General features: G+C 55.3%; 3 protein-coding genes across 7 annotated transcripts; 1 reads left to right on the top strand and 2 right to left on the bottom strand.

Moving 5' to 3' along the window:
* Positions 1-5: 5 nt before the first annotated feature.
* Positions 6-2,368, bottom strand: BUD31 (BUD31 homolog). 2 transcript variants are annotated; one of them, XM_040591691.1, is made up of 5 exons: positions 2,235-2,368; positions 1,703-1,856; positions 1,013-1,135; positions 620-786; positions 6-268 (listed from the first exon to the last, which is right to left on the bottom strand). In XM_040591691.1, the coding sequence occupies exons 2-5, from the start codon at positions 1,794-1,796 to the stop codon at positions 218-220; spliced, it is 435 nt and encodes a 144-aa protein (XP_040447625.1). In that variant the 5' UTR covers positions 1,797-1,856; positions 2,235-2,368; the 3' UTR covers positions 6-217. The 2 variants fall into 2 exon arrangements, with proteins under 2 accessions (XP_040447625.1, XP_040447626.1); XM_040591692.1 differs by having other exon boundaries at positions 1,703-1,845; positions 2,235-2,304.
* A 191-nt stretch (positions 2,369-2,559) lies between these two features.
* Positions 2,560-11,807, top strand: PDAP1 (PDGFA associated protein 1). Its single transcript, XM_040591682.1, has 6 exons — positions 2,560-2,650; positions 6,558-6,649; positions 8,600-8,707; positions 9,114-9,235; positions 10,126-10,277; positions 10,971-11,807. Exons 1-6 carry the CDS (start codon positions 2,638-2,640, stop codon positions 11,027-11,029), a joined length of 546 nt encoding a protein of 181 aa, XP_040447616.1. The 5' UTR covers positions 2,560-2,637; the 3' UTR covers positions 11,030-11,807.
* Positions 11,808-13,826: 2,019 nt separating this feature from the next.
* On the bottom strand, positions 13,827-21,256 carry ARPC1B (actin related protein 2/3 complex subunit 1B). 4 transcript variants are annotated; one of them, XM_040591680.1, is made up of 11 exons: positions 21,092-21,256; positions 19,076-19,211; positions 18,329-18,408; positions 17,470-17,574; positions 16,678-16,900; positions 16,229-16,336; positions 15,696-15,902; positions 15,370-15,445; positions 15,085-15,281; positions 14,568-14,658; positions 13,827-14,111 (listed from the first exon to the last, which is right to left on the bottom strand). In XM_040591680.1, exons 3-11 carry the CDS (start codon positions 18,390-18,392, stop codon positions 14,073-14,075), a joined length of 1,110 nt encoding a protein of 369 aa, XP_040447614.1. In that variant the 5' UTR covers positions 18,393-18,408; positions 19,076-19,211; positions 21,092-21,256; the 3' UTR covers positions 13,827-14,072. The 4 variants fall into 4 exon arrangements, with proteins under 4 accessions (XP_040447614.1, XP_040447615.1, XP_040447612.1 ...); XM_040591681.1 differs by having other exon boundaries at positions 18,329-18,402; XM_040591678.1 differs by lacking the exon at positions 19,076-19,211.

The following is a 21,256-nucleotide window of genomic DNA, read 5'->3' as shown; positions in this document are numbered from 1 at the left end:
CACTCTCTCAGGAAGGCAGGCTTTATTTCAAAATAAACGACTACACAAACCCAACTCAGAAACAACCACCATTGTATGATCCAGATAAACGTGTTGCTGTTTTAATTGCATTACAGAAATACCCAATCACACAGAAGGGGGCTGTAACTGCACTAATAGTCCATTATGTAGGATGATACCCCTCAGAGTTCAAAAAGTAGTCTTATGGCTAAAGGCTTCACCCAGAACAGCCTCTGCATCCGCAGTGAGTGCATTCAATGATTCTCCCCTGGAAGAAAGAACATCAGGAGGGTATTTCAGCCAAGCTCCATGAGCAAGCAAGACCAGCAGGCCCAGGCCTCCAGGCAGGGAATGGATCTGGGTGGGAATGGTTTCTACTGGCTAGTTTTCTGTTGTTTCCCATACTTTTAACAACTTTTAAACAACTGCATGCCAAAGCTGACAGTACCTTTAGAACCAACAGGATACCAACTCCACCAGCAAAGACAGAAAATGTTACAACGAGAGGAAATGACCAGGAAGAACAGCACTACCTCCCCTGCCGTCCCTGACCTGGGAGAAGTTAGACCGAGTACTGCAAGGGTCCAGACAAGCAGAGGAACAAGTTGAAAACTCTTACCACTTCCAGCTTGCTTTTGGGGACCCTGCAGATGCAGTTGGTTCCAAAGTTGGTGTCCCGCGTCTGGATACATCGCAGGCAGCAGAGGTTCTCATAACCCTGTTTCTTCCACTTTGCAATCAGGTTTTTGTCAGCGTATCCTTCCTTGATGCAGTATTCGTAGAGCTCTGTAGAGGAATAGACACCATCACAAGTAGCTCTTGGGTAACTATCAGGGATTAGTAGCTGTAATATCTAGCAGTTAAAGCCAGGCAGCTGCCAGCTTTCCTTCTATCTTCCCTCCCCAGAAACCTGATCCTTCCCACCAACACCCCAGTTCAGGCTCACCCACAGGCAGGCATCTTACTCTGTTCTGTTTTCCCCTGCCCAGGGTAAGGCATTTGTGCTCCTCACCTCTACTAATAGCTTTTCTTTTATAGAAGAGATCAAAGATGTAACGTGTTTTCTGGTGATGAATCCTGAAGATTGGCCAAAGGGATTCCACTTTCCTCTTCCCTTCATGAGGCTCAGTCTCCGCTGGGAGGGAACACAAATACTAGGTTTCAGCTGACGGTTTCAGACAGCCAACTTATCTCCTTAGTCACTGTGCAGTAAACTGTTCCAAGAACATTCATAACTTTTAATACATTGCAGAGGTAAGGCTGAGCTTAATGGAAGAAGACTCAAACAGAAAGGACCCAACCTGGAACAGCTCCTTTAGGAAATAAAAACAGAACGGCAGTGGGGACGACACGACCCACACTGGGAGGGCCGGTGACTTAATGGCTGCCCTGGCTCGTCAGACCAGAGCAACGGCACGGACAAGAACTATGAGTCCCTCCACACACACCAGCGAGCTTCAGCTGTGGCTCAGCCATGGCATGCCCTGAAACAACTGTACGCCAAACCTCTGTGCACTGTAACCAGCGTATACCCAGAAAAAAAGCAGCCAGTACTGGCCCAGCCTGTCTGCAGCACCACTGCGAGGCAGGGACACAGAAAAGGACAACCTCTGCTGGCGGGGTAGGCTGTGCTTCATGAAGTAGTTAGGGGTTAACTGGTTTCCAGGTCACATCCCTAAGAACAGCCCGCTCTGCCGCTTACCTTCTCTCATCTTCTGATCCAGCTCATCCAGTGTTGGCTCAATCAGCTCCCACCCGTCCGGGGGAGGCTTCCTGCTCCGCTTCACTTTGGGCATCGCCTCGGGAACGCCTGCCCGCACTCAAACGTGCGGCTGCTTCCAAGTCCTTAAAAATCACTAGAAAAAACGAAGGGAAAACAGTTGTTGGGCATATCGTTCCTAAGATTTCTGTGCCCTATTGCCATTTCCCAGTTTGATGATGAAAATGAGCTTTACGGAGCTCGTGAAAAGAGACAAAATCTCGCCTAGTCCGGCCGCCGGGGGGGGGGGGGGGGGGCGCCGCATCCGCCTCACCACAGTACATCATTTTTTCTCCTCAGCCAAGAGCCGCCAGCTGCCCCACCCCCACTCCGGGCCGCCCTGAAGCAACAACCCCCAGCAGCACCCGCCCGGCCCCGGTGAAGCGGCCCCGCCAGCCCCAGCGCGGCCCCCGGGGCCCGGGCCGTGGCGGTAGAGCGGCCGGGCCGGGCGAGGGGACCCCGCCGCCCCGCTTACCAGCTGAGGGGCGCAGCTCCCGCCGCCGTCACCGCGGGGCCTCCCGCTGCCCCAGCCCCGCCCCGCCGGGGAGCCCGCCGCGCTGCCTGAGGGACACCGGCCCCGCCGTGCGCGCCCCCCCCTGGGCCGGGGGCAGGGCGGAGAGCGCGGCCCGCCGGGAGGGGACGCGGTCCCGCTGCCCGCGGCGGGGCGGGGGGGGCCTGGCGGGGCGGGGGCGGCCGTGCCGGCGGCGCAGGCGGTGCCGAGGGCAGCCTCGCGGCGGGGGCCTGGCGGGCCGTGGGGACTGGGCGGGCGCCGAGGGCCGCGCGCCGCGCGCGGGGGTGGGGCGGTTTCCGCTTCCGGGTCGCCGCTCGGGGCCGGGGGGGGCCTCGCTGCAGCTGCCGCAGCCGCCATCGCCGCCGCGATGCCGAAAGGAGGTGGGGGCCGGGCCGGGGGGATTCGCCCCTATGAGAGGCAGCGGAGAGGAGGGCGGGGGGCGGCTGAGGCGAGGGAGGCCCCTCAGCCCCAGGGAGGAGAGGAGAGGCGTGGGGGGAGGCTCCGGCTGTGGAGGTTCGGGGCGGGCAGGGCTCCTCCTGCCCCCCGGCGTGGGCTGGGGGGGGGGACGGACACGGACACAGGGTTCGTTCCCCGTCCCCGGGTCTTGAGGGGAGGTCTCTTTCCCTCTCTCCCCCGCCTTGGGGAAGCGTGGTGGCGGGGAGGTCTCCTTTTCCCCTTATCGGCTGCGGAGGGTCTTGGGAGAGGGAAGCCCCCCTCACCCCTCCTACGGCTGTGGATGGCCTCTGGGGTGGTCTCGGTTGCTTCCCCCCGCCCGCTTCTGGAGGGCTTCGAGGTGGGGTGGGCGGTTCGCTCCCCGCCCCCCGAAAACATGGTAGCTTGTCCCGTCTCTCACAGAGCAGGGGGTCCAGTTCTGTGCCCCCCAGCAAGCGCCATGGGATCGCAGGAGTCCCAGAGGATGCCCGGTGCCGGACGCCCCCGTGGGGCCGGGAGCGGGCTGGGCCCCATGTGCTCCCCGCCGGGCTGGGAGCCGCAGCCGGTTCCCCCGGGGCAGGGCTGGTGGCACACGGACGCCCGGGGAGGGGAGTTTGCAGCTACACGGGGGTCCCGGGGGGCACCCCGGGAGACACAGGCTCTGTGTGGTGCCTAACGACCATCCCCTCCCGGTGGGTCAGCGGTGGAGGCCTGAGGGGCTGCATAGGGGAGTGCGAGGGTCCGGCCCAGAGGGGCAGGGGGGGGGTGGGGAGGTGGTCTTCGGGTCAGGGGCTCCAAACGTAGCTGCTTTCATAGGGCTTCAGCACCTCCGCGTCTGGGCATTACGGAGCGGGTACTGACTTGCTTCTGTGATTAAGGAGAAGTAATGAGGGACTGACAGGCTGTCACGGCGGAGCTGGATCCACCCAGAACCTTCTCCAGATGCACCATCTGCATAATTGGCTCTGTGAAACCCCAGTCATATACATTAATGTAAACCAGCCCTCATCATTCATCTTCCCTGTAGTTTGCTCCAATTTATTTCATCAGCATTTCCCAAGGTTTAGGACTAAATCTGCTTCCCTATTTAGATTTTCTTTAAGCGCTTTATTTTGTGTCCATTTGCACAACGTTAGTAGACAGGGCTGAAGCTTTTGCCTGTTTTTTATGAAGGCAAAGAACTGCGGTGGGTTATAACCCTGGTTACCATGTTTAAATGCCCCATAATTCAGGGTTTCCTGCTCTACATTTCATCATACGGTTTTAAATGTTTGTTTCAAGCCTTTTGCTTCTTGAGAAAAGAGGGAGCTTCGCTTGCCTCCCCACCCCCGAGTCAGTAGGAGTTACTGTATTGTTAGCAGAAGAGTGAATTTTTGTAGTCACTGTTTAATACAAAATGGGTGTGTGTGTGTGTTAATCGGTCAGTAATAAATTATTTCTGATTATTTCATTCTTTTTTTTAATACTTTGATTGTAAAAAAGGTATTTCCTTAAATATTCTTCCATTCTCTTTTAAGTTCCTTAATTATGCTGTTTAAAGCTGAAGACAAGTGTATTTGAGTGCGCCTGCCTTAGGTGCCAGTGGTCTTTACTGCAGGTGAAATCTGTAGGTGATTATGTTTTTAAAGTGCTTCACAGAGGAGGGTAAAAATCATTATCCCTGTTTTACAGATGGGGAAACTGAGGCACAGAGCAGAGCTGAGTTGTGCAGCATGATGTGGTAGGTCAGTGGCAGATGTAGAACCAGCACTTTGCTTGTCCAGCGTGCGGTTTGATGTCTCTGCAAAGAGCAGAGCCCTGTCCCTGCACCTTGCTGAGCTCCCCACAGTCTCTCCAGCCGCTGAGGTGGTGGCACTGCTGCTCCCACTCAAAGGGGTCTTCTCCCCGTGCAGGCTTGAATACAAATGAGATTTGATTCACTCTTCTATTTGCTGCTTTTTAGGTGTTTAATGTAAGATAATTTCTCATTAGTTGTTTCCCTCCCTTTATTACTGTTGTTTTATTTGCAGTAATAAGGCTTTTGTGTTCTTGAGTTCTGAGCCCAGTGTGAAATTCTGAGCCTAGCTGGACACGACTGCCTGGCACGGGCTGAGCTTGGTTGAGTTCAGTTTTCTTGGTGTTCTGTAGTGTCAAAGATATTGCTGTTGTTCCATTTAGAGTGATGTCATTTGCTGGGCAGCAGGATAAAGTCTCCTGGGCTAGAGTGCTCCCTTGGCAGATCTTGTTCCCAGAGGGTGTCAGTGTTACCGTGTGGGATAGTTGGGAAGAGGAGACACACGCCTTTGGGTGCAGCAAAGCTTTTGGTTGTGCTTATGGTTTGAGTGTCCACAACGTTCCACAGCTGAGTTCAGAGGAAAGAATCTGGGCTCTGCGCTTCCCCATTTCATGCGAGGAAAAACATCTCAGGAGTCTCTGTAAGGCTTTGCAGTGAGGCTTTTGAGATAATTTATTCCACAGCTCAGCTTTTACTGAGCTAAAGCGTGTGAGAATTTGTTTATGCTGAGCAGAGGGCTGGTCAGAAAATGTTACATTTCTAAAGCTCGCAGTGCACAGAGGCTGCCTGCGCTGGTGCTCCCTGTCCTTCTGAGTCTGACAGTGCAGCCGGCCATGGCTGTGGCACATCGGTTCAGCAGTGGCGGGTCCCTCCTGTGCCTCCTGCCTTCCTCTCCTGAGGAAGAAAGGACAATCCCCATCAGCCCTCCCCGCCACCATAAGGTTTCCGTTGTCCTCGGCAGGTGAAGCAGGGAAGGTGAGAGCGAGCAAGGATTTCCTGCTCCTTCCCTTGGACTTCAAAGACTCCTGCAGTAGCAGAGAGCTCCCTTGCCGAAGCTGTTTGCTTTTTGCTAATCTCGTGGACCATTTGTACCCTGAGCTCCCTGGCTCAAGGCTGGAGGCAGCTCTGTTCAGCTTGCTTCCCAGCAGTTCTTGGAGCTGTAAGAACATAAACAGAGCAGTCACTTGCAGGAAGCTTTAATGGGTTCAGCAATTTGTTAATAAACTTGAGAGCCCATCTTAGCCGGGCAGCCCAGCCAGCTAAGCTGACTCTCTCCTCTTCCTGCTTCCTAGAGCTTGTTTTTATTTTTCCTTATAAAGCAGTGGAACATGGAGGCTCCTTTTCGTAGTCTTTCAGCTCTCATTATAATTCCCAAAGCTTTTGTCCAATTAGCTGCCTACTTTGTCTTGGCACAGCCTTAGTATAAGGGAGGGGTTAAGGAGGCAAGCTTGTCAGAGAGTTGGTTGTAACCGCGGCAGCCGCAGGAACACGCTGTGATTCCTCCCGTGCAGGAAGCACAGAGCGTGGCTGTGGGGCTGAGCAGCCCTTGCCAACCCGGGAAGTGAATCAGAGAGGCCACAAGCACAGGCATGAGTGGGCAAGGAAGGGTGGCGTCACCAAGAGCTGTGGGGACACTTGGAAGCTTGTTGCCACGTAACTGGCATCACGGCTCTGTGATGGTTGAGGGACAAGGGGTATCCCCTTCAGGGAGGATTTTTCTGGCTCGCTCTGTAAGACGGGCCTGTGCTTGATTAGGAAAACGCTGTACAGCTGATAGGCTGCATTCAGTTCTGGTGTCTCCAAACACAGCCCAAGGGGAAAGAAGGAACCAATTCTCTGAGTATCTTTCTCTAGATCAATAATCCCAAATCTCTGTGCAATTTACCCAAAAATCTGGGAGTGTTTTATGGAGGCTGGCAGGTTCAGGGTGTCTTTTTCATTGTTGTTGTTGTTTAGATTCTGTCAGAGAAGCTGTTTTGGTTTATCCTGTCTGCACTGAAAATCCAGAGAGTGCTGCAGGAGGAGTACACTTTCTGGAAGCTTGCCCCTAAAGCATTTATTAATTTATTTTTTTTGTACAGGTAGAAAAGGAGGCCACAAAGGCCGAGCAAGACAGTACACAAGTCCTGAAGAGATTGATGCCCAGCTCCAAGCAGAAAAGCAAAAGGCAAGGGTATGTGTTTTGCCTGCGTTACATGCTTACTGTCAGAAGTCCTGGCCTGGACAGCATGCTTATCTTGCAGTTCATGAGAAATGGCAGCTTAGTCAAGTGTTGGAGATTTTTCTGTCAGTGATCACAGTATGAATTCTGAATATCTCTGCCTGGGGAGACTGCATGGTGTCATCCAGTCTGGTGCCTCACAAAAGTGAGGCCAGGTAGACCATCCAGTTCACAATTTGAAGGTTAAAGGTAGGGAGGATGATCACACAGCAGCTCTAGGCATGTTTTCCCCCCATATGTCATCGTTCTGGTCTCCAGTGTCAGCTGATTTTTCTGTCTGTGCTCTGCAGATTGGCTATGGAGAAAAAGGGCTCACATCTTGACATCTTATTGCATATTGAAATTATTGTATTTGCCTTCTTTCTCTTCTAGATTTAAAAGACCAAACTCTTTTGCCTCTTTCCTGTACGCATGATTTTCTTGTTTTCCTCTGACTTGTAGGAGAGAGAACAGTTTTCTGGCATGACTCCTTTTTTGGGTGTGTTTCTATGTCCCAACATAGGACTGTAACAGCTGCCCCCGCTTCCACATCTACCTGACTGGTGTTATGAGAGGCATGGATACTTTTTGCAGTACTTGCTGTCTTGTATTTCCAGATCATCACAGCTACGATGACACTCTCACTGCTGCTTTTCTGTGACTTTCTGGAAGTGCTGCCTAAGCCAAAATACACTATTCCAGCTGAAGCCTCAGCACTGACTACAGTAGGATAATTATACCCCTTGTAGGAAATACTGATGAATACCTCGAGAAGAAGATTACTCTTTCAAGCAGTTATGAGCCATATTGTTGACTCCTTTTTAATGTTTTGACCAGCTGCAACTCAAGATGATTGTGTGGTTTGCTGCTTCGCCATATATTCCAACTTTGTGTTGGATTTCTTCTTCCAAAGTATAACTCCTCTGGTTTTGTTTTCTGATTCCACCTTCTTGATTTCATGCCATCTTTCCAAATTCTGAAACCACTTATGGGTCTGATCCTGTTTTCCAGAATGATTCCAACTACTGCCAGTGTGATGTCATTCACAAACTTCACGAGTGTTCTCTACTTCCGAGTTGTTAATAAAAATGCTAACTGGAAATGGAACAGGACACAGGACAAGTAGGACCCCACTTGAAGTCTTGTTTCAAAACAAACCAGAGAACTGCTCTTTGAGAAGGAATTCTTTGTTTTGGTGTTAATCCATACCACATAGCGATGGTTAGATGTAACACTAATTTGTTAGGGAGAGCTTAAAAAAAATAATTAACAAAATTACCCCTCTTACTGCCCATAGCGCAGCCAGTTGCTAGGATGAGGGATATTTGGCAGTGGTAGATACGTGGCTATTCACACCCATGTTAGTTGTTCTTATCGTCTAATGATTTACAAATTAATTGCTAGGTTTCTGACTAGTAAAAGCAGTGTTAAAAATAGGCTGTATTTTCTTGGATAATAATGTTCTGGTTGATGGTTGTCACTTTGAGCTTCTCTAGGATTATTTTTTTTTTATCTAGATCTAGGATGGGATCCAGCTCTACACTACATCTGTGTGGTTTCCAGTCCCTGAGATATTATGCACTGGAAACCTGGGCCAGATTGTCTCCTGGAGATCTTTCATTTGGGGAAAGTAAAGTGCCAGTTCTGGCTTTTACAATTGATTTCCTGGCCTGTTACACAGAGAGAACAGCAGAGTTGTTTAAAGGTGGTCTGCTGGGGCAGGTGGTGTGCACTGACATGTTGAGAATGAGCTCTTGTTTTGTAACAGCCAGGCACCCTTGGTGTCGCATGGGCCACGTGAGGAGCACCAGTGCTCTCGGAGCTGTCTCTAATCCCTCCAAAACGATCTCATTTAAGAGTCACTGTTGGATTTGGGATTTTTATTGACATACATTTTTCTCTTAATTTCCTGTGATTTTGTAGGAAGAAGAGGAGCAAGAGGAAGGAGGCGAAGGAGCAACAGGGGACCCTAAAAAGGAGAAGAAGTCTTTAGATTCAGATGAGAGTGATGAAGATGATGATGATTATCAGGTACTGTCATTCTCAAGTCACTTAATGCATTTGCACCACCCACATTCTTGGGGCAGGAGAGACATGCACACTCTTGACTCCAAGTTCTCTTTGAGAGCTACCTATAGTAAATTTTTTATGGAATAACTATTTTTAGAAGCCAAAAAAACTACTTGACAGCATTTTGTCCTCAGAATGAAAACTTGTGTAATTTTACAAGTGAGACGCAAAGGCAAGAAGATTTCAGAAAAGGCTGAAGATGCCTGGCAGTATAAATCTTGGTTCATGTATGGTTTTGCTGTCTGGTAGTAAAAACATCTTGAATTCTGCTTTTGGGGTGTGTTGCAGTGTATTTAATGAGCTCTGGTGCAACAGAGTGCTGGGTACGAGAAAGCTTCCTAACCTTCCTCTTGTTCTTGAACCTTAGCAAAAGCGCAAAGGAGTGGAAGGGTTGATAGACATAGAGAATCCCAATCGTGTAATTCAGACAACCAAAAAAGTAACTCAGCTGGACCTGGATGGACCTAAGGAACTCTCACGACGAGAGCGGTGAGTCTTTCCTGCTGCCTTGGCAGGAGCTAGTGCATTCTTGGAATTGCGTCCTTGCTGGTGGCAGCAGCTTAACACGGGGAGGTGTTTCCCTGCTGCGTATGCGTTGGTGTTTCAGGGAAGCCCTTTAAATGTGTTGCTGTCTAATGCAGACACTGAGCAGCAACAGACTGTCGAGCAGGACTCACTGTGGTTCAAAATGTCTTTTCCTTACAAACTTTACAGAAATTGTCTGCCCTCTGGGAGCAGCTGTGGCCATCCTGGAGCCAGGCAGCTTGGCCAGGTGCACTAAGGGAGTGAAGTTTGCTGAGAGGCGGATTTAGGCCATTCCTTCCCTGAAGCTTTATGCCAAAACCCAGACGTAACTGAAATCCATTAACCAGAGGTCGCTTTAATCTTGCTACAGAAGGTGCCCTAGTGACAGGTAGCTGTTCCCAGATTCCAGGCATCGTGGTGAGTTGTCTGAGAAGCTGAATCAGATGAGAACCAAAGTTTAATCTTCTAGTTCCATTTAGCAATGGAGAGTTTCAGAGTGAAAGATTTAAGCTTGCTTATTTGGGATAGATTGCTTCAGCAGAAGTACACCTTTGAGGGTAAAGCTGGGAAAAACATGTAATGGTGCTGTGCAGTCTGGGGCTAATTCATGTGACCTCATTGTGTGTCAGTGTCTGTATTTAGCTGTACGAAAGCAGAAATACTTTCTGTCATCGTTCCTGTTCAAACCCTGCAATAGGTAAAAACTGCTTTGAAAACTGGTGACAGGGCCCCCAGTCTCTGTGGGCAGTCCATCTCCATCCTCACTCCCTTCCCAGTCAGAAAGTCTCCCTCACTCTGCCTCTGCCTGCGTGTTTACGTGATGTTCTGGTGACTGGTGTGTTTCACTCAAACAGAGAGGAAATAGAGAAACAAAAGGCAAAAGAAAGATACATGAAAATGCACCTAGCTGGTAAAACAGAACAAGCGAAGGCAGATCTCGCCCGACTAGCCATCATTCGGAAGCAAAGGGAAGAAGCTGCCAGAAAGAAAGAAGAAGAAAGAAAAGGTTAGAGAGTAATTAATCATATCCTCTTCTTTTTGTGGTGGCTGCACTGCCAAGAGGCATGATTTCTCATATCATACATAGTAATCCCTCATCTCCTGTGACTGTGTGGTGTTGCTGTCTTCACAACTCTCATCAAAACCAGAATCGGCTGTTTCTTTCTTATAAAGCTCTAGAACATCTGAACAGGGAGCAGGGCAAGAGGGAAGGGAGTTGCCCTTGACATCCATATTGTCCTCAGCCTCCCAGGCAATGCTTGCTCCAGTTTGGGGGTTTGGCGGGTTCCTTGTGCTGGATGTGATTTTTCTGCTTTGCATGCTGGGGATCCAAACTGCCCAGGGAGTCTGCGGCACTCCTCCCCTGCCTGGACTTTCTCTTCAGCTCTGATAGGTGTGAATGGGAATTCTGATGAGCATGGCTTCTCAGTAGCTTCCACAGAGAAATTTGAGCATCAGCAGCAGGGTGATGTGTGGACGGCTGAAGAGAGAGGCCAAGGACAGAGGGAACATGCAAGGGGTGCTGCTTCTCTTGACTCTGGAGGGTTTCTGCCATGGATTAGCGGGGAGGGTTGGATATTTTCCCGTTACCTCACTGTACATGACTCATGGGGTTTTGGTCTCAGGGGCTGTCAAGCCACCCCGACTCCCTGCCGTGCGCTGTGAAGTAGTGAAACCTCTGTTGTTTTTCCTCCCCCAGCAAAAGACGAAGCGGCCATGGCAGGTAAAAGACTGCAGTCTCTATCCCTTAACAAGTAAGCACAGGACATGCAAGAGGAGGAAACGCCAGGGAACTGTGCCTGGTGCCTGCCAGGAACTCTGTCGTGTTGCATACCATTGATGCCACGTAGGGTGTACTGAGGCATCGAAGTCACTTTCACCTCCAAGAGACACTGACAATGTTTGTCCTCATCCTGGCACAGATTTCCATTTGGGGTTAGGGGCAGCTGCTATCTTTGGTGCAGAACTGTGCTGAACAGCAATTCTCTGTAACAGTTTGGAAACCTGAATGTTTTTGCTGTTTTTAGGGTTAAGAACTCATAGACAGGGGGCAGGGTGGGAGGGAGCTGTGCGGGAGGGGAGATGCTTCAAATATTAGATTGCAAGAAAATAGATTGTGGGGTCATTATGGGGTGGGGCATGGGGTGGGGAACCTTGACTTGCTAGTGAAAGCCCAAAAGATAATGTATCTGCAGAATCCTTTTGGGCGAATGGCCCATCAAATTTTGCTGCAGGGTGTTGCAGTATAAGCTGGGAGCCTGACTTCATGGACATCTGGAGTGCCGTTCCTTCCCGGTTTCATCCCTCCTTTCTTGCAGCCAGTCTCCCCTTTTCCCTCCTCTTCATTTTTATTTTTTTTCCTTCTCCTTATTAGGGATAGTGCCAGTTTTTAACCACATCATCCTTTATTTAAAGGAAACAAACAACAACATTAATTGTATCAGACCCAGATGGATAAAAAAACTTGATAAAGTTTAAAAAACAACAACAACAACAGAACTTGTATATTTGGCTGATTAAAATGTAAGTTATCATATCTGCTCTGTCATCACCTGGTGTGTGTGTGTAAATGAACACGAGTGTACAGGCTGGTGCTGAGGTGCCAGGTGCTGTAGCGGTCTGATGGTGTGGTGACTTCTGCATTGGCTGCTTTGCCGTTTCTGTGTTGTTTGTGGTGTGGAATGTGGCTCGAAGTTCAGCAGCGCCATCAGCAGATGCAGCCTGAAGGCAAAAAGCTTTTCCCGCTGTCTCTACACCCCACCCCCCCACACCCCCCCCGCCCCCGCACAATCTGGTTACCACAGTGGAGAAGAGTTACCCTCAGGCTGCAGTCTGTCCTTGTCAGGGGGCCAGTCCCCGAGCTGTCACCCTGTCAGATGTCCTGTCTCTTGGTGTAGGGCTGCTGGAGCAGGAGGTGCTCTAACCCGCTGCACCCCAGGAGGTCCAGGCCAGCCTGTGCCAGCGACACCAGCACCTCCCAGAGTCACTCGCCAAAGGCTGGAGGAGATTCAGCCCCAGCGCTGAGATGAGAGCACTCTCGCGGTCACCAGCAGAGGTTACAGTTGTAGACACGCAGGATGACAAATGTGATTTGTTCTGTGTCATCCTGTCCATGCCTGGCTGCAGGGACTTGGGCATGAGGGTGTGACAGAGGGATGTCCTACAGGGAATGTCACTGTTGAGTTGCCTGCTCAGACCGCACTGGGGGGAATTCGCTTTCCTGGTGTGGGAATGCTGGGTCATCTCTGCGTGGGGGCACAGGTGTAGGCCCTGCAGCTGTTCCCCAGGAACTTTTGTGCCCCGAGGCATGATTTGAGACAGGAAATATCTTCAGGGAGCTATGACAGATGCGTGGTACCAGGAGAGGTGCCCTGCTGTCAGCTGCGAGAGGGAAGAACTGATGGTGGGGGCAGGGCTGGCACAGGTTCGGGAGGTGGCGGCAGCAGGGTGGTGGGAGGCAGCAGGCTGATGCCTGGGACGGGACAGGGCAGAAGCCACAGGTGGTGAGGGGGAGAGATGGGGCCTTCTTCACATGGGGTGAACACACAGAAATGGGTGGAAAAATCTTTTTCCCAGCAGAACACACCTCCCACTAACTAACGGCTGGACCAGAACCCAAATGTCACCGTCCCTCTCTGCAGGCCAGCCCTCCCCTCCCGGGCCGAGGTCAGCGTGAGGGCTGCTCTGCTTCAAGAAGCGCCGCAGGAACAGGGTTTAGCCTGAGCTGTTGCAGCAAAGTCCGATCCCAGGAGGAGTAACCGTGTTGCGCTGCACAGGTTCCTTCTCCTTCGGTGATAAATGCAGGATTTCCCCTTGCAGAGACGCGCCGTTTAAGGCACAGCGGCACTGAAGGAGCGGCAGGGCGTCTCGCTTGCCCTGACACACCAGGTGCTGGTTCTTCTGCCTTTGCCAAAGCCTTTAGCAACCACTTCATCGCAATTTCATACCCTCCGTGAGATGTGTGACCCTGCCCCTGTTTACCACATGCAATTCAACCCTGCTCTGAAACAGCAGGGCTTATCCACTTTCTTACAACTTCTTCAAAGGCTCCTTGGTACTCCTGGGAGCAGCTTTGTCCTTCCAGTCTGGCTGTGAGGTGGGACTGCGCGTACCCCGAGCTACAGATGAGGAAGGGGGAAGTTGGGGGTGCTCCGATAAAATTTGCCTGGCAGGCCGCGATGATGGGCTGGGAAGGGGCAGGATTGGTTTGGCAGCCCAAGGTTTCTGAGCTGGCTCCCAGGATGTGAAATCCCACACCTGGTGGCACTTGACGTGTCCAGGAGGAGACGGGTGCTGGGAGCAATGGGGGAAGCCCGCACTCACTTGCCACCTCTATCCTCTCCCCTACCTTCTCTCTAATACCAATGTTTTGAAATTGTGCAGAAGCAGGGAACGGGGAGGTGACATTCCCCTTTTTCCCGTTGTCCTGATTCATCTCCAGAGCTGGGGACAGAAAGGAGGATGCGGCACAGCAACTGTGATGTGCTCTAGCCACATGCATGTTCACGTTCAGCTTGTTTAAGAAAAAAATATCATTGGATTTATACAGGAAATTCCTTACTTTATTTTTTATTTCTTTCAAGCGATGTATGACCAGCATCAGGTAGGATGGTAACAAAAATAGTAAAAAAGAAAATCATTTTTCTCTTGTCTGAGAGCAGCCGCCGGGGCTGGCTGGCAGCCGGGGACGCGTGCTGGTGGCATCGTGGCCAGCTCGCGGGGCGCGGGGGCTCGCGGGGCAAAGCAGGCAGGCGCGGCAGGAGCAGGCTGGCAGCCGGGATGCCCTTCCCGGATGGCTCCTTCATTTGATCTTGAGATCCTTCAGTGCCGACTCCAGGCTCTAAAATGGGAACGGGAGGTTGTTCATCAGCTTTTTGCTTTCCAAGGTGACCGGAGGTGGCTGGGGAGCTGAAAGTGGGGACACAGCTGGGGGCGAAGCTGTCCCCTGCCGTGCCAACCCATCCCTATGGGGAGGGGATCCCAACTTCTGCTGGTTTTGGCTCATTTTTCAAGCCATGTGGGCAAAGCTGAAGCCAGGAGAGGGTGCTGGATCCCTCTGCCAAGGCTGGTGTCAACCCCCACCTCTGACTGAGCTGTGAAAGCGCCACCCAGGGCAGTCCCCCACCCAGCCCTGGGCTAAAGGAGATCCCACCCAGGACTGTGGGACCCACCACCACCACAGCAAAGGACTGCCTAGCAGCAGGATGAGGGGTTCCAATTAGAGCTGTGGCTAATGAGGGTTTGATGCTGGCTGCTCCCAGTCTGGGGGGACCACGACATTTTCGGGACGCCTCACCTTGACATCCCAGATGCTCATGCCGCCGTCCATCCCAGTGGTGCAGAACTGTGAGCAGTTGGCCTTCCCGCCAGTCAACACCGAGATCTGGCTGCAGGGCACAAAGAGGCAGCAGGGAGTCAGCCCTGGCTCCCTGCCGAGCCCTCGGGGCTGGTAGCCGGTGGGTGGGAGTGGGGCTGGACCCCTTCATCTCCCCCCACCCCACCCCCCCCGCCATGTGTAGGGTTTCCCCAGGGAAGCCCTGGGGCTGTCCCAGCTCCCAGGGCTGGACCCCTTTATCTGCCCCACCTACATGCAGGGATGGCCTGGGGATACCCAGGGATGCTCGGGGATACCCTGGGATGCTCCAGGGTGCAGGGATGGTCTGGAGATACCCAGGGATGCTCCAGGGCAGTCACAGCTCCCAGGCTGGGCAGCAACACAGCCAGAGGATGCTTGGGGACCAAGACACCCAAGCAGCCCCACAGGTGACCCAGCCAAGCCTGCCCTTGCACCCACTCGTCCCCCCAGCAGGCACCTGATGCTGTTCTTGTGCAGGGTGTCCAGCATGGCGTTGGCAGTGTCCGAACTCGCTTTCTTGTCCAAGTTCTGGAAGCGCTCGCGGGCAGTGAGGCCACGCTGGGAGCTCTGCTTGGGGACGTCCAGCTTCCCCCCGAAGGTCAGCGTGCCCTGGCTCTCCTCGTAGGTGAACAACATTGGGTAGCAGTCGTGGCCCTGGGGAACCAGTGATGCCCTGCTCAGCACCCTCCTGCTGACTCCCAGCACGGCGCCCACCCTGCCTGCACCCCCTGCCCCGACTCACCGCAGCCACCAGGCTGTTTTCAGTGATGAAGGTGACGGCCAGGAGGGGCAAGGTCTCGGTGCACAGGGAGGCGACGCTACAAGGGCAGGTAGGGCAGGGCGTTAGCAGGGAGCTGAGCTTCAGCCATTGCACTGAGACCGGCACAGCTCCTAACACAGGTGGAAGCCACAAGGCTACAAGGAGAGACACTGCCTCCTCCATCCACATCTGCTTGGTCTGACCCAACCCAGATGTCTCCATCACCAGGATGGTTTTGGGGACAACCACCTGCCCAGCACCCACGGTACAGCCGCCCCGAGCCCCCTCCTCGCCCCAGCCCTGCTTACGCCATCTTCTTGCTGGCATCAGCGAGGCAGAGGGTGCTGTCGTGGCTCACCCAGGCGACACGGGTGCCGCTGGCCGAGAAGCAGATGCTGTGCACCCACCCGCAGCTGCTGCTCGACTCGAACATCAGCTCCCCGAAAGGCATCTTGGAGCCCCACGGCGTGGGGCTGGGCCGCTCCTCCACCTCCTTGATGTAGGCTGAGAAGATCCTGGGGAGGGAGAGAGCCTTGCCACACGTCCCCGGACACCGGAGCTGCCTCCATCCCTGCCCCCTTGCATGACTCAGTTTCCCTGTCAGAGCCTGTGGGGTGCCCCAGTGGGATGGTCCCCAGGACACCCCCCAGCCCTCCCTGCATCTCCTCTGTGCCCCATCCCTGGCTCCCAGCAGCACCTGGAGGGGTGAAGCCCCATGGGCGACCAGGGTACTGGGCTGCCCCACACACCTCTGTGCAGCACCAGAGTGAGACCCCAACCCACCCTTGGGGGGTCCACCCACCTCAGGCCCCACCAGTTGCCCACCCTCCTTGCTCCTCACCGGCACTTGAAATCGCAGGAGCCGGCAGCCAGGAGGACGTTGTTGGGGTGCCAGTCGAGGCTGAGGACCGTTGAGCGGATGGGCTTCTTGATGTGCTTGCAAACCCACCTGCATGGAGAGTGGTTGGCATCAGCGGGGGAGCATCACCACCCCCAGAAACCCCCCCCCCCCGGCTTTCGTGGAGGCTGGCTGAGGGTGGTCGGGGCCCCCAAGCACCCCAGGAGCTGCCCTGGGCCACCACCCTGCAGTAACAGCTTGGGCACAGGAAGTATCCCCATCTCCTCATCTGCCTCTGCGTCCTCCTCCAGTTCCTTTGCCTCCCGCATCTTCTTCTGTCTCACCTCCATCCATCCATCCTTCCCATCCATCCCATCCATCCATGCCCCCTCTATTTCTCCCTCCTCCATCTCTCCCAGAACAGAGCCCCTGAGGCCACGGCAGACCCTCACCAGTCATTTTCCTGCTCAAAGTAGCAGATGGAGATGAGCCGGGAGCCACTGCCCACAGCAAACTTATTCTCCTTGGGGGACCACTTGACGCAGCGGGCGGCCCGGTTGATCCGCAGGATGACCAGGGTGGGTTTCCAGACATTGCCCTTCAGGGTCCAGACGTAGGCATTGCGGTCGGTCCCACATGTCACCAGCCGGTTGCTCTCGGGGGCCCAGTCAATGCCTGGAGGGTGGGGGATTGAGGGGGACCCAGGGAGCCATGGGGATGGGGACGGGTCACTTGGGGCTGGAGGCTATCTGAAGGCAGAGCTGTTCTGGGTGGTCTCTGCTCCAGAGTCTCTCTGCCTTATTCCCACATACACCCCAAATCATCCCACCCCATCCCTTGCCAGTCCTCCCACCACAAAGCATTCCATCACAACCCAGCCCACCCCATCTCTCCCCTCCATCCACCCCATCCCACCTCATCCCTTCCCGTCCCATCCCTCTGACCCCATTCCAATCCAACCCATCTCACTCCATCTATCCATATATATCCCTTCCCATCTATCCATCCACCCCATCCATCTCATCCCACATCATCCCTCCCCATCTCATCCATCCCACCCACAAGGTGCTTTCTGATGTGCTCAATCAGGGCCAGGAGGTGCAGACACCACCTGCTCCCCCTCCTCTACCTGCTGCACAACCACCATCCAGAACCTGCTGGTGCCACCAAGTGGGGCCAGACAGGCTCTGCGGCACGGCCACCCCCCATCCATGTCCCTGTCCCCTCTGCCAGCTGGAACTCACCTGTCACCTGTCCGTTGTGCTCCTTCAGCTCATGGACCTTGCTCCACTTGGCCCCCTGCTTGCAGTAGATGTGGACCTCGTGGTTGTTGGGGCAGAGGGCGATCTCTGCGGGGCAAGAGCAGCCGGGGCAAAGCCCCCCCCCTCCCTCATGGGCTCTGCCAGGGGGGGAACGGGGCCAGCCAGCATCAACCTGCCCCTTCCTGTGCTCCAGGCTCAGTGGGGCATGGGGGGACCCCACTGAGCCCCATCTGCATGATGCAGTCCCACCAAGCCCCCCACCCCAGCCCTGTGCTGCCCTGAAGCTGCCCCTGCTCCTGCAAACTGTGCTTATGGGAGGGGAGAACCTCCCCCAGGACCCCACAGCCCAGCGTCCTCCCTTCCCCAGCAAGTGGTCCCGTGAGGCGGGTGGGATGGGATGGGATGAGACAGGACAGGATGGGATGAGATGGGATGGGATAGCTGTGGACGCTCAGCCCCATCCTGCCCCGCCTGCCCGGCGCAGCAGCCGCAGGAGAGAAAGCCCTTTTTGTTCTCTCCCACGTCCCCTGTGCCGTGGCCGGGAAATGCCATCGGCTGTGAATCACCAGGCTCTGCTCTCCTCTGCTCTCCGGCTTCATCCATCCCTCCCCACGCTGGCTCTGACCACTGCGATGCCGGGGCCGGCTGTGATGGCACCCACCATGCCAGCTCTGCCCCAGCAGGACCAGGGGGATGGGGGCCACGTGCTGTCCCAGCCCCCAAATCTGTCCGTGCTTCCCTAAACTCAGCCCTGAGCCCGCTCTGCCCCATTGCACGGACAAGAGCTGGTGCTTCAGGCCGCCCCCGGGGGTTCGGGATGGGGTGCCCCAGCCGTACTTACGGGTCCGGTCCTTGTTCCAGGCATGGCAGCTGATGGGCTCCAGCAGGAAGCTGTGGTAGGCCATGGCTCACGGGCTGGGGCTGGGGCGAGACCCCCGCAGCCGTCAGGAGATGCTGCTCCGCTCACAGGGACAAGCCCCCAGCGGGACCCCCAGCTCACAGCCCCTCTGAAAATTCCCTCCCACCAGCATCAGCCCCGCACTACAGCCCCCATCCCAGCACTGCCAGGGAAGGGGCTTCCCCAGGATTTCCAGACTCAGGAGACTGCCCAAGCTCGGGGGGCTGAGGGTCCGGGTGGAGCTAGAGATGCTGCCCCATGGCCAGGACCTCACGCCAAGTGGCCTGTGGCTGGGTGCCAGCTGGGTGTCCATGGCCAAGCACCCTATAGCTGGGTGCCACATGGGTGTCCCGTAACCAGATGGGAAGCAGGGACTTCTTCCAGTGACTTCCAAACCATGCCATCACCGTGCCCTGGCTGGCTGGAGCCTGGGGGGCTGGCCAGGTGCATGGGGACCCTGGTGCCAGCACTGCCAGCCCCACATCCACCCTGAGGGTTCCACCACCTCCTCCGACCAGCCCCACAGGGCCAGATCTGCTTACTCCTTCCCTGCCTTTCACTTAGGAAGAGCCAAAGCCCTGCAGAGGCATCTCCATCCCGTCCCATCCCGTCCCATGTGTGCCCAGCCCCACGAGCTGGTGACTAATCCCTTCCCCTGGCTGAGCTCCCACCACCTCCGCCAGCACCCACCGACAGCTCCGGAGTCACAGCACAGAGCAGCTTTCCACGGGTCCCCTCCGGGTACCGGGGGTCGGGAAGGGCTCAGAGCAGCGGTGCAGCCCCTCGGCCACCCAGGCAAGGTAACGGCACAGGCACAGGGAAACACCTCGCCGGGGCGTGAGGGAGGGGGATTACTCACAGCTCACTTCTCAGCTATTTTGGGAACTCGCTGAATGCTGCCCGTTTTCTTTGGCAGCTAGAAATGGTACAGGGGACGGAAAAAAGTCCCTCCTAGCAAACCTTTGCCCTGGGCTGGTGAAAAGAAAATCTGTGCGGCTCCATCACCTGCCTGTTACATGTGGCGAGATCCCAGCACCGATGCACAGCTCGACCCCTGCTGCCCCGCACCCCACGGCCGAGCCCCCTGCAGCACCCACCCCCACAGGCCAAGGACGCGGCTGCCCAAGCCCAGCCCCACCGACCTGCCCCACAGCATCCAGGGGTCACCTGCAGGAGGGGACAAAGCTGCCACCCCCACGTGCCTCTGCCCCAAGCCCTGCGGCCGGAGCAGCACCACGAGTGCCGGATAAAACCATCGGCAAGCGGGGATGCTGCTGGGGGCATTGCAAAAGATCAGGAGCAGAAAAGTGTGTGAAACAGGGACGGGGCTGGAATGGCCCCGGGAGGAGGGATGGGAGGCCGGGTGTGCCGCCACGCTTTCCGGCTTCAACGCTTCAACGCTGGCTAGGGAAAAAGCAATGTTTTTTGTTTTTTTTCTTCTTGGCTCGTTTGGTTGCTCAGAGGCTTGGACCCTCCTCCGGGGGTGGTCTTGCTGTTCACCCATGCAATGCCAGCACCCGGAGGGACGGGCTCAGCCACTTGCCCCCCAGCCCCCCGATAAGCAGCCAGGGCTGCTCAGCCGGTTGATCCCCCACCGCTCCCTGCAGTGGTTTGTGTTTCGGTTCCCCAGCAGCCAGTTTACAGCCAGTTCCCTGCTGATGGCCCATGGGCTGAGCCCGGTCCTGCGCAGGGGGAGCCATGGGGTGACCCACAGGGAGCCTGGCAGCCCCTTCCCCAGCAGGGAAGAGCATTGGAGGGGCCGTGGTTATCCCCCCACTCAACATGGAGGCTCCCGAGGGAGGAACACTGGTATTTTCAGAAGGCCAGACAGGGCGGGATTGGGACCTGATGAAGCTCCGTTATCTCCCCAGCCAGCCCTGAGCATTCGGAAACATCCTCGGAGGAGATAACCAAACCTTGGCAGGAGCCGAGCGCTGGGGGCTCCTCCCAGCCTGGGGAGGAAACCGGCACCAGGGCTGCTGCTGCTGCTGCTGCTGTATTTTGGGTTTTGCTGAGCCTGCCGGGCTGGCAGGAGGTGGGTTTGCACCCACCCGTGCGAACAGTCACAGTGACGGTCCTGCTGGGAACCACAGGACCTCACAGAGTTGTCCCCGGCCACCATGGTGGTCTGGTCCTCCTGCACCACCGACCCCCGGGGAGCCCCTGTGCTCCCCACAGCAAGCCCTTGTACTCCTGCCAGCAAGGTTGAGGACATCCATCCTCGGACCCCAAGCGTTGGTGTGGGGTGCCCCAGGAGCCAGCCTGGCCCTGGGGGGACACCACTGTCCCAGGGCAGATGGAGGGCAGCTCTGACCCTCTTCCTCACGCTGGGCAAAGCAGGAGGCAGCTGATGCCCGCGGGGGACAGATTGCAGGCAGCTCTGGCTCTGCCGGCACCTACCCCTGCAGGACCCCTGCCAGGGGACCCTTTCCCACACCCCACAGCTGCCAGGCCTCTGGCAAGAGAATAAAACTCAAACTTTCTGCCAAAGCGGGGGGGGGGGGGGGGGGGGGGAAGGAGGAGGGGGGAGAAAAAAAAAAAAAGCCCAAAACACAGCAACAGCGAAACTCATGATCAGCGAGGTGCTGCCTGCACCCCTTGGACTGCAGAGCAGCTCTGACCGGGGGTCCCACTGCCCTTGAGCAGGGTGCAAGCACCAGGAGGGGTGATGGCCACAGCCCCCACGGGACAGCCCCAGCTCCTTACCTTGGGCAGCACAGGCAGGGCAGGCAGCGCAGGCAGGGCAGGCAGGGCTAGTTCATGGACTCTGGGCAGTCGACACGAACCGCAGCCCGGAGCGAGCGGTGGGAGCTGCTGGCCGCCCCGCCGAGGCAGCCTGACTTCCCTTTTCCTCTCCGAGAAATGCAACCA

Source organism: Falco naumanni, chromosome 4 (assembly GCF_017639655.2).
Source record: "Falco naumanni isolate bFalNau1 chromosome 4, bFalNau1.pat, whole genome shotgun sequence".
Lineage (NCBI taxonomy): Eukaryota > Metazoa > Chordata > Aves > Falconiformes > Falconidae > Falco > Falco naumanni.
Note: the sequence above shows the minus strand (reverse complement) of the source record. Positions and strands in the feature narration are given on the sequence as shown.